General features: G+C 33.4%; 3 protein-coding genes across 3 annotated transcripts; 2 read left to right on the plus strand and 1 right to left on the minus strand.

Annotated features, from left to right (window-relative positions):
• Positions 1–878: 878 nt before the first annotated feature.
• LOC141718739 (protein trichome birefringence-like 19) lies at positions 879–5,364 on the plus strand. The gene is made up of 2 exons (XM_074521123.1): positions 879–1,595; positions 4,305–5,364. Exons 1-2 carry the CDS (start codon positions 1,101–1,103, stop codon positions 5,124–5,126), a joined length of 1,317 nt encoding a protein of 438 aa, XP_074377224.1. The 5' UTR covers positions 879–1,100; the 3' UTR covers positions 5,127–5,364.
• Positions 5,365–9,502: 4,138 nt separating this feature from the next.
• Positions 9,503–12,167, plus strand: LOC141718742 (protein trichome birefringence-like 19). The gene is made up of 2 exons (XM_074521124.1): positions 9,503–10,164; positions 10,974–12,167. The coding sequence occupies exons 1-2, from the start codon at positions 9,721–9,723 to the stop codon at positions 11,775–11,777; spliced, it is 1,248 nt and encodes a 415-aa protein (XP_074377225.1). The 5' UTR covers positions 9,503–9,720; the 3' UTR covers positions 11,778–12,167.
• A 1,941-nt stretch (positions 12,168–14,108) lies between these two features.
• LOC141718824 (uncharacterized) lies at positions 14,109–14,444 on the minus strand. The gene has a single exon (XM_074521203.1). It carries the CDS (start codon positions 14,442–14,444, stop codon positions 14,109–14,111), a length of 336 nt encoding a protein of 111 aa, XP_074377304.1.
• Between the last annotated feature and the right edge of the window lie 1,230 nt (positions 14,445–15,674).

The raw sequence follows: 15,674 nt of genomic DNA on the forward strand, positions 1-15,674 counted from the left end.
TTAGCAACAATTGGCCAAAATGGTTGACTGACTAGTATGATTAGGACAGGTAAACTGTCAAGCTTATGGGTAAGTAAAAGATAAAAGGAGAGGGACTTAATTGTAATTTTACTTTCTTTCAGGCAGTATTTTGAAAAATTGAACCTTCATGTGGTTCAAAGGTGAACGTGCTTGGACAATGTATACAGAATTACAATTTGCATACAAGTTGATATACTAAAATGTAATAATAATGTAATATGCAACTTAAGACTGGAACATGTACAACGATTGCCTAACTGCAATTTATTTTAGTTTTAACACCGACACACACAAGGATTATATAGCGATCATGTGTGTAGTTATGTTACTATTAAGAAATAGACAACAAGATATACGCTGCTTTAACCTTTTGAGTAATACTTGGTATTCGGTTTTGTGGTAAATCCTAGTCCATCATTTTACATAATATCGATAATTCAAAACCTTGTTAAAAATAAGGGTGTACCAATATATTTGACTAAGAAAAAGCCGTTTTTCAAAAAAAAAATATAGCACTAAAAAGAACCTCACAACAAAGGAAAGATAGATGTTTTTGCACTTTTGTTTCATAAAGGTGATGCTAAAGTGGTAAGAAACACAATATAACAAAACTGTTGTGTTAATCATGCTAGTAATTTTAACAATTTTATAAAATTTCTAATTATGTAAATGAAGGGCATGATGCTTATGCAAATAAATAAAATCTTTCACTTTACCTTAAAACTATTTTTATTTTCTCCCAATTCTCTAGGCAGATGGAGAAAGGATACATGAAAAGGTCAAGTAATATAAAAGATTAATATGGTATTGAGTCCTTGTTACGCTTTTGGCAAAAAAAAAATGGTCATGTAAGCTGGGAATATTTGAGCATTATATCAAAACATGACACACATACCAAGTGTGTGTATTAAAATGAACCAATACCGGAAGTATTGAACATATGAGACGCCCATACATATATGCCAAGTCCACCCTTGTTCATCACAAACTAATCTACCCCCCTCTCTTCTTCCATCACACCACATAATCTATATCTCTCTTCTCCCATCACACTAAACACACACAGTCTTTGTTTGGCAATGAAATCCCAACCCACCGAAAATCCCTACGGTCTAAGAAATACACATAAAATCCCGAATGTAATAATATTACTAGCCGCAACCCTCCTACTCCTCACACTTGTTCCTCTATACTACCCTTTCCAACCGTCCTCCTCCACTTTATCCAAATCCTCACCGGAATCTCATATTCCGACCACTCATTCCGACGTCGATTCCATCAGAATAACCGAACATGAAAAATGTGACATTTTCTCCGGAGAATGGATTCCGAATCCCGATGCGCCGTACTATACAAACAAAACATGTTGGGCCATTCACGAACATCAAAATTGCATGAAATATGGGAGGCCCGATTCGGAGTTCATGAAGTGGAGATGGAAGCCGGATAGTTGTGACCTTCCGATATTTAATCCTTATCAGTTTCTTGAAATTGTTAGAGGCAAATCTTTGGCTTTCGTCGGAGATTCCGTCGGAAGGAATCAAATGCAGTCTTTGATGTGTATGCTGTCACGGGTACGTACCATGTATTATTATTTCTTACTATCATTTCTGTCGAATTTCACGCAACCATGCATACATTAACATGTATTAATTTACTGTTCATCATACACAAGTATGACAGATGAGCCAATGACTAGTCAATAAGATTAGGTTAACTCTACTATAGTTAGTAATGTCAGCATGTAGTAGTTGTGTTCTATTCTAAGATTAGGTGAATTATGAAGCGAAAAGACTAATTATATTATATATTATTCTATTGATAGCTACAGCTACAAATTTTATTGCACTGATTGTTGAGTTGATGTACACTTGAATGATTAGACCACTAGAGTTTTCTTATGTTCAAATATGATTTTACAGATTGAGATGATTGTACTTGGTTTTCATGAACAAACTCTTAAAAAAAAAAATTATTAAAAAAATATTCATAGATTCATCAATTTACTTGTTTTTAACAAAGTTCGAATTATCGGACCTTCGGTAAGAAGAGGGAGCGAGAGATGTGGTTGATCTGAGAATAGTGTTTTTGGAATTTGCCATCTTCCATAAATGATTATATATAATATGAATGGTATGAGGTTGCAAACTGATTAGGTCCACGGTTTATGATGAAAGCAACGTGAAGAAGATATATACATGAAATTTTTGTGAACTTTATTTAAGAGGTGACTGTAGAACATTTAAAATAGAGCTAGGATATTGAAGTATGAGCTAGTGAGCTAGACCACCTCCCCCTTGTACACGTCTTCAAGTTGTGGTTCAGCGGCAATTAAGCTGCTGCTAAAGTCAACATTTACTTCCTCACCAGCACTTCAATTTTTTAGGACAAACCCAGTCAGAGATTTGTACCAAGTCGCCCGCGCTCCAGCAACTACTGTTTCTATCTGGCAAATCATGTAAAGATGTAGTAATAATGTAAATTACAAAAACACCAAATATTGACATATTAGAAATATCATAAATATCGATGAAGTAATAAAATTTATCTGACAACTCAACACTAAGTTAATATAAACCTACGGTGTTCGGATTATTTTATAATTAAATCGCATAATGATGAGATCTGTTAATAAAATATGAGAATGAATGAAAAATTTTGATGATGAGAAAGTAAGCGCAAAGTAGATGATGGTAGGAACTTAAGCACTTTATCCGTCCAGCTAGATTTTAACATTGGAATAGGATTGTAAAGATGAAAGTTTTGACAATCAGATGGGACGGAGAGCTATTTTAGATGAAGCAATTACAAGGACTACTATGCATTGTATATCTATTATAAAAAAATTTGATTCTACTGATTTTACCAGTTGAGAATGACATAATATATCACACTTAGGTACTACTGCTGTGGGAGATTTGAATGTTCTTCGAATTGTATGAGATTTTGAATGCTCTGCAAATGGTTGTTTTATTTTGAATTTTTATGTCAAACCTTAGCTTTGAACTGAACCTTATGTAATTTATTAATATATAAAACTTCTTTTTTGCTTGCTACTCCCTATTTACTTCACAAGATTATATAATATAATTAAACAATCTAAGTAACATGATAATTAAAAAAAAATGTGTGAGAAGGGAGTAATATACATATGTAGCACATTGTCTAACTTTGTTGGCAATCGGAAATCAGATTCTCCGATTCCTATCATTGAGGGGATGAAAAGGATTCTATCAAAGACATGCACATGCAGGAATTATAATTAATAGAAAAAGGAAGTGGTAGGGTGTTTGCCCCTTTTACGTACAAAAATGAATAGGCTGGAATAGACGAACCAAATCAAACTAATAATTCATCTGGTTTGTTTTCTTACTATTATTATTGATCAATTTGGCTATCATCTATGTGGCATGTCTATTACTGTTGAATGTCATTGTTAAGAGTTCAAACACTTGAAAAGAATGCCTGAATGTTTTTACATGCAACCACTTGCGAGTTTTGTGCAATAATTAAGATCTTTAGATCATGTCTTCTCTCTTTGACTTGCATATGGCTAGGTATTTTGGGATGTTATATAAGATTTTTTCAGTTACAAGACCAGATCTGCTTTTCCTGGCGTTTTGTTGGATTAACATGGCTCTTAATTAGCTATTTTAAAAGGAGCATTGTAACTTATTTATAACTCCATGAGGATAATCGTTTTAATGTTATTATTGATTAAGTACAGAAGGCAATAGAAATCTGTTTGAGTCAGGAATATAATAATAAAGTAGTAATTTTATTTTGGGAATCCTTGCAAGCCTGGCAAGTGGGCTCCTTGCTCGGCTTATCCCTCAACATACAGCCTTCTTTCCTACAGTTGGTCTTCACCTTGCCTGCTACAGCTGTGAGCTTGTGACCATATGCACTCATATGCTTAACAGTTTCAACATTTGTTGACAATGATTCCAGGGGGCGAATATGTTCATGCGATTGTGTACATAATTCAAGAATATTTGTGACAGTAATGCGTTAGATTTTCAGCACAACATCTCATGAACAAATAGTACATAATTTTACAGTTGATTTGGATTTTGGACACATTTAGATTTGTTAGTCGGAGTATATTAGATCGAAACAATGCAAATTTACTGTTTTTATATTCTCAGTGTTTCTAAAGACACCTGCTGGGAGTGAAGTTTGTTTTGTGGATTTTTTTTGCATGATATTTACTAAGAAAGCAAATGCATTAAGTGTTGTAACTTGTAACAAGATTTAAATTGTATTAGAATGTTATTTTTCAGGTTGTGTATCCTGTAGATGATTCATATACACCAGATGAAAATTTTAAAAGGTGGAAGTATGTTGATTACAATTTCACCCTTGCAACATTTTGGTCGCCTTTCTTAGTCAAAGCTGATCAAGCAAGCGCCGATGGACCAACTCACACGGGTCTCTTCAACCTATATCTTGATGAATTTGATGAAAAATGGACGTCTGGGATTCAAGATTTCGATTATGTCATCATCAATGCAGGTCACTGGTTCAGTCGACCGGGGGTATACTTTGAAAAGAAGAAAATAATCGGTTGTCGATTCTGTCAGCTTGATAATGTTACTGACCATCCAATGACTTACGGATATCGAAAAGCCTTTCGAACGGCTTTTAAAGCAATAAATAGTTTACAAAACTTTAAGGGTGTCACATTTCTAAGAACTTTCGCACCAATGCATTTTGAAGGTGGGGAGTGGAATGCTGGGGGAAATTGTAATAGGCAAAAACCTTATAGGAGCAGCCAGGTAAGTTTGGAAGGATTGAACTTGGAACTGTATATGACACAGCTGGAGGAATATAAGGCGGCAGAGAAAGTGGCGAAACAAAACGGTAAAAAATTCAGGCTGTTAGATTTAACACCAGCAATGTTGTTGAGACCGGACGGACATCCTAGTAGATATGGTCATTGGCCTAATGAAAATGTTACATTGTATAACGATTGCGTGCATTGGTGCCTGCCGGGACCAATCGATACATGGAGTGATTTCTTGCTTCAGATGTTTAAAACTGAAAACTGGAGATCATACAGGGAAAACTTACCACAAAAACAGAGAAAAGATAGGATCAAATAGGCTTGCGTTTCTTGGAAATATTCCATTCTTTTGTATCACTTGATTTTTATTTACCCCCCTCATAATTCAGAGCCCTTGAAAGGAGGCTCTTTTACTTGAATTGTATTGTTGCATAAAAGTTGTGTAGGGGGGCCAAGTAATATATCATTGTTGTATTAAATACAGAGATGAGGACAACATATTATCAAGGGGTCAACAGGAGAATGTACTATATAAACTGTTTGATCTGCTGTTTGTATGCTTTTGTTTACTTCATCTGTGGTCTTTTATTACCCAAACCAATAATGGAATTCAAAATTTACGCCTGTACGATTGGACTTGGTTGGATGCAAAGTTAAAATTAAAAATGATAAGTAAGCATACGCTGCATTGTTTGAGAATTTAGGAGGATAAATAATTATATTATCACCCATCGATAAAATTCAACCTCTTTAAGTGCGACAAGCGCTAGATGCCTGCATGATTGGGGTTGAACTCTAAAACTGTGACAATATACTCCATTGTTTTATAATTTAGGAGGATAAATAATAGTTGGAAAGGGTGGAATTGGGATAACGAATAAGAGGGCCAAAATGAAAATGGAGATGAAAGCCGACATAGAGTGGGGACATGGAGAATCGTGGACAAAAGAGATGGGGTTCCAATGTATTCGACGTGTTCTTTGTGTTTGGCTGCTTACAGGGGCAGCCTTATCCTCAGCCTCAGGCCCTCTACGTAGATAAAGTTACTTGAAATCTTCTCGTTTGAGTGGTCGTTTTCTTCACCAGCTCCCAAAGTGTTGCTCATATTTGTAATTTTTTTCTCACATACTTGGTTACGCTCGGAACACGGTAGGAAGTAGGCACTATAAGAGGGAGAGCAACCAAAGTTTAAATTTTTTTTTTTTTATAACATGCGACTGACGCTCAGTTTATGCGCAACGATGAGTCTCTAAAATTTTAATTTTAACCGGTTGATCTATTTGAGGTGAATGTTAAAATTCAGATAAATTTACGAAATTTAATAACTCTAATATAATTTTGCTTTCACCGCTTATTCTAAAAGAATATAATGTACACAAATATATTTATTTTTTTAAACACACATTTTTTTAATTTTTAATTTTCAATTTTCTCTTCGTATAAAAATATATTCTACTTTTTTCATTTTGAGCTCCTAAAATGAGAGTGTCATTATTAAAAAAATTCAAGCCCATTCCACCATAAAAACGTAATTGGATTTCGACATTTTATTAATGTAATCGTTGCTGTATAATGTAATAAATTCAATGACATGTACAAGAAATCTAACAAGATGTAAAGGCAATATGCCACAGTATGAATGTGTGGCATCTGCACATTATAATCAAATGGTGGAGTATTATCAATCGCATTGATTCGCAATTATATATTTTAGGAGGACTGGTCCACACAAGTCAATTTTGCCAGTGCAGTGATTGAGAAGATGAAGATCAATCCAAATTCTGCTTTCAAATATGACATCTTGCCCACTGATTATATAAATTATAATAATAATGATTAATCCAAGTAACCTCCAAATTAATGTGTAACTAATCTACCATCTCCTGTAATCACTTCTTTGACAGGAGCCATGAAATTCAAACTCACGATCAAGATGGTAATTCAAGTTAATGGAGATGGTGTGTAACTAACTATTTGCAAATTAACAAGTGAAAGCTTACATTAAAAGTTCGTGGAAGATGCTCTTTAAGAATGGTTAAGAAACAGACAAAGTTGCCATCTATTTCGAAAAGAAAGAAGGTTAAAGATGAGACAATGATGAAGGTAGTTTGATTTGACTCCCCCCTTGCTACAATCTAGTGGAGTCTTAATCACAATTATTTACTCACAATTACATGTTAAGTAAACTTAACATCCTTTAACTCTGTGCTTTAGCAAAAACTTTTTCGAATACCACAAATTGTAACTTTAACATAAACATAAAAGTTGTGTATATTTATAATTTCCGAATCTTATTTTTTGAGAATCATACCGAATATATTTTATTTGATTGCGTCACATCCTCATTGTACAGAGAAATCACAATTTATACCGGCAGAGTCAATATTTTCTTTATCAAGCAATGTAAGTGTTGTATTAGTGAAGCTGATCATAAACTAGCAACTACTATATCAATAATTGTCTGCATAATACTATCAAAGTAGATAACTAATCAACTTCATAATGATGAACAATCAGAAAAGGCATCTCAATTCTTTCCCAAGAATAAATCTAAAGTAGCTTTAGATTACTTTCTCCTGGCACTACAACTACCGATTTACTTTATTTTGTGCAATGCCACCATATTGCAAATAATTACTATAATAATAATGATAATAATAATAATAAGAATAATTATATTTTCATAGTTTAACTATTAATATTTAATAGTTCAAATTTTCGAGATGTTTTTAAATTGTTTGAATTATATTTCTTCATGTATTTATCTCATTTTTTTTTGCTAATTAAGCTTATATATCTTATAAATGAGTACATATTTAACAAATTTTGAAGTGAATAAGAATCAAAATCAGGATCTAAAATAATAAAAAATAAGCTCTTAATTACTTGAGTTATCCTATCGCCCTCGTTGAATTTGATTTTGGTTACATGTGTGATTGTTCTCCGATTTCGCTTAATCTAAAAGAACATGTAAGATATATCTCTAAGCTGGCAATCCATACATAGAAATATAGAAGGAATAATGAAACTCCGTTGTCTCCGACCGAACATATTTTTGTTGTTTTTTACAAATGATATTAGAAAACTAATGCATTGTTTGGGTTCGTCCATCCCCATTGAGCTGTTAAAAGGAGCAAACGCATCTTCATCAAACACTAGTCCACGATACTTGCTTCTGTTTCAGTGCATGTTCTTTTAGTCAATTATGATACACTGCCAACCACTCTGTGTATTATGCAATATATAAACACAACTTGTTTATCTATAATATTAAGATGCATCTTGTTTGTGGTTTAAACACTACAATCACCAATGCTAAACACTTTGTTCAACTTCAAGGATTGTCAATTAAAAAACTATTTGGATTGTCGGTTTACATTAAGGCTTGCTAGCTTGTGAAAATCAACTTATACATTATAATTGACTTATAATTTATTGTCTAACAATTTTTGACTTGATCATACTTGAAGTTAAAGGTTCGGAGTGCATGACAGACATACGTACGTTTATTAAGTATGATATGAGTTGTTTTATTAATTTTGTTACGTGAATACAAAAAATATACATATCACCTATTAAGTGCGTTTTGAAATATATTGCTAAAGTGACTCCTAAATAAAATGTTACAATACACTATATATGTATTGGTTTAAAGTTACCAAGCACTCTTAAAATTACAGATTTCGAAAATTATAATTAATTGGTTAATTTACCGATTTATGATTCATCGAATGATTTTTTATTTATTTATTGGCAATTTAGCAAATCGGTCAATATTTTTGACCGAATTATCAGCAATTTATCAGTAATTTCTGAAAAATGAACCGATTTCCGATAGCAGGAGCACTCCTGACATTTTTGTTAAAAAAACTTGTAGCTTCACAAAAAAAATCAGTTATATCATCTATACAGATAATAACTTCTACTCATGAGCCATATGTCGATAAATTGAAGTAAGTTTTTATTTATCGGGGTAAGCCGAACAAGACAGATGCAAATGAAAATGACATTAGTTATATTCATAGCTAAAGCAATATTGATTTCCATATCCAAGCTTTCTGAAAGTCGCTTTAGGAACAGCAATACAGATTATCCATCAAATTATTTTGGAAATTATCTTAATTCTAAGCATTGTCGGTTTCAACAGGGCCTTAACAAAAAAGATTAGGGGATACAGAGGAATATTATTAACAACACTTATGTCCTGTTACTGCTCAGCAAACTTGTCAGCATTCAGTTCAAAGATACTAATATATTTAACTCTAGGGGTCGTTATGTAACAATAGTTTATCCAATCCAAGGAATATGTAAAAAATGAGTTCCATATGTTGTACCACTATTATCTGTTAAGTACATCCAGTTTGGCCACATGTATCCAGCTCATATGCCTACCATTTATTTAGGATAAATTGCCGTGACTAACTTTACTCAATTTTATATTTTAGTAGGCGAAATTTGAAATTTAAATTTATAATATAATGATCAAATATTTTTTTAATTCTTCTATAAGGGTGGCAAGTGCCGCTGTTAAAGAAAACTGTAATTTTTTTCTTATTAAAGTGGCCCTTAGCCACATTTTTAAAATATAAAATAATGTTTCATCATTATATTGTAAATTTAAAATTTTGTCCATCAAAATTTAAAAGTGGGTAAATTCGGCCATTTCTCTCTGGTTAACTCCATTATATTTATACACTACCTAATATTTGGGAGCAGCGGTGAGAATTTTAATTTTTTATTTTGTCATGTAATGACAAGGCAAATTTAGGCTCACAAAGTAGCAGCAAGGGCAAATGAAGTATAAAGAAAAGTTTGGAACATTTTCCATTGAGACCACTTGACATTACTTCACATATGTATAGTTAGAAGGCCTTCAATCAAAAAACTTTCAGCCTTTCTAATTAATTTTCAGAATGAAGGGCTATGCTATTGAGCTTCCCAACTCCAGGAAGTTCATATTACCAATCCTGTCAGTATTTTTTCTTACCATAATACCGCTTTATTTACGAAACAGTCCTCTGTCTCCCCTGCATGCTCTAGAAATGTTCAATAATGGCTCAAGAAGCGGGGAAATTGAGCATGTCTGTAATGTGTTTCGAGGAGATTGGGTTCTAGGTTCTGAGGGGCCTTACTATACGGATGAAACTAAGTGTGAAATTGATCAAAGACAGAACTGTATGAAGTTTGGCAGACCAGACACAGAGTTCATGAAGTGGAGATGGAAGCCAGATGAATGTGAGTTACCTCGTTTCAATGCATCCCAGTTCTTGGAGGTTGTCACAGGAAAGACTATGGCATTCGTCGGAGACTCCGTGGGACGAAACCAAATGCAGTCACTGGTGTGCCTCTTAGCCACTGTAAGTTCTCAATTACACTACTGCAATCTGAATTTCATTTGCTTCACTTCCTAATCTGCATTCCACAAATAATTTGTTACAACTACTAAATCACTAGTTAAAGAATACTTAACATGGTCAGAATTTCTATTCACATGGAGTAAATAAAAGAACTACAACATTTTCTCTCTGTAATTAGGTAAATAGGTAATTAGGTACTAATAGACACATGAAATGCCCTATATGCCTGCTATGCATAGAAATGAATTGGTGTACAGTTTTTGTTTAAAGCTGATGTGGTGTTTATCATAATACATAATCATGCAAGTTCAGAGCTCTAGAAATATAAAAAATATGTGAACCTAACAGAAGCAGAATAAAGATCAAACAGTCAATGTGGTCCTACTTAGCAAGAATATTATATACACATGGAACAACAACTATATGACAACAATGACAGCCATTAACACCAACAATGAATCCAAACAAATGAGATACAACCAACTTCTAGTTACCCACAAGTTTTTTTCCTGTCCTTCCAATAATTATATTAATCAACAACTTCTGTAATTACTATAAAGTCCCTGCTCTCTTTTCAGCCTTGTTGTGCACCTGCACAATAGCACGATGATGGTACAGAAACTAGAAAGGCATTCTTGATTAGTTTAACTGTTAACATAGGTTTCATAACCATAATGGTAGGTAAGAAACATGAATGAACATAACATTAGCTCATGGCTGCTGCTTACATTTTCTACTAGTCTTTGATATACATAAATCTAGTTTATTATATGTTGAAAAAAATAAAAAGATATATTTGTACATTTCAGGCAGCAAATCCTATTGATGTCTCCAGTGTAAATGATACGAGATTTAGACGGTGGTTGTACCCATCTCACAACTTCACATTAGTAGCACTTTGGTCCCCTCTGCTTGTTAAATTTCGGAACGCTGACACAAGTGGTTTCTCTAGGAACAATATCTTAAATCTCTATCTAGATGAGGCAGATGAGACCTGGACCGATCATGTAGATGATTTGGATTTTGTCATATTCTCCGCTGGGCAATGGTTCTTTCGACCATTCATTTACTATGAGAATAACACAATTGTTGGTTGCTTCAAGTGCGAAAGACAGAACATAACAGAGGTCCCTCATTACTACGGATACAAAATGGCCTTTCGGACAGCCTTTCGGGCTCTCCTGAGAAATGACAGATACAAAGGAACCACATTCCTGAGGACATATTCACCGTCACATTTTGAGAATGGAGATTGGAATAAAGGAGGGAACTGTATAAGAACAAATCCATTTACGAAACAAGAGATGAAGCTGGACGGCTATAATTTAGCATCCTACATGACTCAAGTCGACGAGTTTAGGATAGCAGAGAAGGAAGCGGAAATCAGAGGCCTGAAATTTAGAATGCTGGATACAACTGAAGCAATGGTGTTAAGACCAGATGGACATCCAAATTACTATGGTCACTCACCACAAGAGAATAGGACCCTGGCAGACTGTGTCCATTGGTGCTTGCCAGGTCCGATTGATACATGGAATGAATTCTTGCTACAGATGTTGAAAGCTGAAGGAATCGGAAATATCAAGATTAAGCTTCAGACAGAAAAAAACTAGTCCATAACATATACATATTTTTGTTTGCATAAAGTACATTCTAGATCCTATCATTCAATATATGTGTACATATACATATGTAATTTACACAACGGAAATGTATTCACCACTGTATTATCACCCAACAAAATAATATATAGCCTACTCAGTTCATTACAGAACTCTTACAGCTACTACTGAGTCCACAAGGCAGAGCAAACCAGTCTCATCTAAGCAAGCTTCAACTAAGTCTCTCACAAGTTAGTCATAAGCTGAGCTGGAAAAAATTAGTTAGAATCCAGCTGTCCATCAACTGTATATTCAATTACTTCCTTACTGTATATATACACTACTCTAAGCTCTATTGTAAGGTTGAGAAGATTGAATAATAGTTTAAGATTGTCTTCTTCATTTTTGTTACATTCAGCTATATCATTCTGCAATTTAAAAAACTGTCATGCCATAGAAATATAGAGCTACGTTGAAACCACAAACTATGCACGAGGATCACAAGACAACATTAACTTTTTTCTCATTAAAATTTAGCTGAAATTATTGTTTACGGGATGATTGGTAAAAAACAAATAAACCCACAACAAGATTGGCATACAATCAAGTTTTAGGGATCACCCTCCAGTCATTATATATTAAAAACACTGTCAAGAACTAATATACAACATTTGCCAACTAAAGAAAAATAGAAGAAAGCTAGACAAGGAAATATAGCAGCAAACAAGGAAAAGCAAGTTCTGTATTCATCAAGATAAGATCATTCAGTAATACAACATGATGTATATAAAGACAATGCCGCTAACATAATTAAGCCACCCAGCCCATTATATTACTGGACCCAGACCTACAATACTAAGCCCAACAACTAAAACTGACCCAACAAAAATGACCACGTCATTCTCTGATCAAAACTTCAATCTTTCTGCCGGATCAACATGATTGCTAAGTGCAGTAAAAATTTACTTCATGCAGTAATAGAAAATTACAACTTAGACCTCTCTTTGTTTTTTGTGCAAGGAAGGATTTTAATGCCCCTCTTCTTGATGTTCATTAAATTTTAATTTCATGTGCTTTTATCATACGGTGCAAATAAAATAATTTATTATAAATTGTTATTTCTTTCTGTATATTTTGTTTTGCTTTTTATTTTATATTATTTGACACTTTTTAAGGAATATTTGACACTTTAAACATACATGTAACCTGACTGCATAGTTTTAATTATTATTTTTTAATTTAAAATTTTAATTCACACAAAAATAAATTTTGATTATACAGTTAAATTTTCTTAATGTGTGTGTCAAAAATCAAAATTTTTATTTAAGTTTCTTAAATATTTGTAAGCTGATATGATTTTAAAGTATTATCTTGTCTTATTTATTTCCGAATTAGCAAAACTCGAATAAAGTTGAGCTTGTATATTTTATAATTTCAAATTAAATTATTTAAGAAAAAAAAGATCCTCAAGTAGGGATGTAAATGAGTCAAACTGTTTGTAAGATACTCGAACTCGACTCGTAAAATTCGAATTCAGCACGGTAATAACCGAGCCATACTTGAGTTTCATATTATTCAGCTCGTAAAATTCGTGAGTTTATCGAGTCCCTTTTATTTTTAATTATTTTACTATAAATATATTTTTATATAAATATTTGATCGAATCGAATTCGAACCGAACCGGTCATATTTCGAGTTTTGTCAATATTTGGTTAAATAGATTTGAGCTTTTGAGTCAAAATCGAGCTTATCGAAATTTTTTGAGCAAAACTTTAAATTTGACATTAAAGATCCGATCAAACTTTTCAAATAAGTTATTTTATTAAAAGTTTATCTCACGTGCACTCACATTATAAATTATGTATGTCTCATTTAAATTACGTAAGTACGTACTTATATTATTATGCGCTTGGGGTTTATACGTTTTGATAGATCATTTTTAAAAAATATTTTATATTAAAGCTTCATTTTAATAGGCATATTTTCAAATATTTTATCTATTCAAATAAATGCTACCAGTATAATTGTAAATTTAAAATTAGGTGAAATTAAGTTGATAATTAAATACACGACTAAGAAGTCTCAACAAAAGTGTAATCAGCGATTTTGGTAGCAATAACATCGAATCATTCATTTGATGGTCAAAAACAACATTTAATAAGAGATGAAGCCATTTAATAAGTATGAGGGTGTAGTAGTAATTTTCGATTATTGCATGAAGTAAAATTTGACTGCATTTAACATCACCCCAGATTAATTAGAGACCTAATTCCCAATTAGTGACAATTTCCCCACCGCTTGAAACGATCCTTGTCCCCAAGGATTAAAATTTGAAAATTTCTTCTAGATTTCCTCCCAATACTCCCATGTTGCTTCATCTGCCTCTCCATTTGTCCATTGAATCAATATTTTGTTCACAAGTTTGTTCAATTTCTTCACTAGCACTCGATCCAACACTGCCAAAGGTTCTCTCTTAATCTCTCCTATTTCATTTGTGCCTGGTAGATCGGTTTGTATTATCTTTTGTGTACCAACTCTTTTCTTTAATTGTGACACATGGAGTACATCATGTATTTTGGAGCCAGCAGGTAAGTTGAGTTGATAAGCCACATTACACATCTTCTTGTCGACCTTATAAGGACCATAGTATTTAACAGTTAGTTTCTGGTTTCTCCCCATGACCACTGAAGTTTGTCTGTATGGTTGAAGTTAAGAAACACCTTATCGTTTACTTTAAATTTACGTTCAGTCCTCTTCTTATTTGCATACCAAGCCATCCTCTCCTGAGTTTTGATCAAGTTGTCTTTTAGAAGTTGTTGTATCACACTTCTATCTTACACAAACTGTTTGACCCCCAGATTTGTTGCCCTTGCTTGATGATAGTTAACAGACGGAGGCTCTTGACAATACAGGGCCTTGAAAGGGGACATCCCAATTGCTGAATGATGACTTATGTTGTACCACAGTTCTGCCATGGGCAGCCAACCCATAGGATGAGGTTTTGACCCACTAAGCACCTCAAATACATTTCTAAGCATTGGTTTACGCTCTCTGTTTGACCATCTATTTGAGGGTGGTAAACTTAGCTTAACTTGACTTGGGTACCCATGACTTTGAAAAGTTCCTTTCAAAAGGAGCTCATAAATATCACGTCCCTACCTGAAATTATTGCGTTAGGAGGCCCATGTAGTTTGACCACATTGTCCAGGACTAGATGTGCAACTCCAGTGGCAGAGTAGGGGTGGCTTAAATCCATAAAATGACTGTACGTAGTCAGCTTATCCTCTATTACTAGTGTTAGATCCCGAATTATCGTAGAAGGGGGGGTTGAATACAATAATCACTAAATTAAAAAATTCTTTCGAATCTTTTGTGGATATAAGATTTAGTGCTCGGTTAGTGGTTTCGTATTCTTGAGGTGAATAGTGTTTGGGAATATAAAATGAGAAACACAAGATATACGGGGAAATATATATTCATATATAAATCCGCGAGGGGTGTTGCTACACTCCGGCAAATAAATTAATCGGATACAATCTAAGAACAATAAAGTTCCTAGCTACTACAAAGATCAACAAATTAAATCCTATACAATGATCTAGCTTTTGTTTGTCTAAGGATTTAATTACCGTGTAACGTTTATAATGCCCCTAAGAATATACAAGAGTTAAATCGGGCATTATAACGTTACTCCGGTGAGAAGATTAACGAATATGAATTTGCTTGAGCTTCTCTGTATTTTCTTTACTGCTCTTTTATCACCTCTCGTTTTTTTGGAGAAGAAGATAAAAACTTAGAACATTCACTTTGATCTGCTGTTGTAGTGTAGGCTTTATATTCAAAATGAATTACGTGGTCATTTGTTTACCACATAAATCAAGTGAATAAAATCAATGAATTTTGTTTCTG

The sequence above is a fragment of the Apium graveolens genome, chromosome 4 (genome assembly GCF_009905375.1).
Source record: "Apium graveolens cultivar Ventura chromosome 4, ASM990537v1, whole genome shotgun sequence".
In the NCBI taxonomy this organism is placed as follows: Eukaryota; Viridiplantae; Streptophyta; class Magnoliopsida; order Apiales; family Apiaceae; genus Apium; species Apium graveolens.

Bases quoted from the DNA above. Each gene is read 5' to 3' on its own strand.
- LOC141718742 (XM_074521124.1), top strand. From the start codon at position 9,721: ATGAAGGGCTATGCTATTGAGCTTCCCAACTCCAGGAAGTTCATATTA. The intron at 10,165-10,973 runs GTAAGTTCTCAA...TGTACATTTCAG, and splicing joins TGGTGTGCCTCTTAGCCACT to GCAGCAAATCCTATTGATGT.
- LOC141718824 (XM_074521203.1), bottom strand. From the start codon at position 14,444: ATGGGGAGAAACCAGAAACTAACTGTTAAATACTATGGTCCTTATAAG.
- LOC141718739 (XM_074521123.1), top strand. From the start codon at position 1,101: ATGAAATCCCAACCCACCGAAAATCCCTACGGTCTAAGAAATACACAT. The intron at 1,596-4,304 runs GTACGTACCATG...GTTATTTTTCAG, and splicing joins TGATGTGTATGCTGTCACGG to GTTGTGTATCCTGTAGATGA.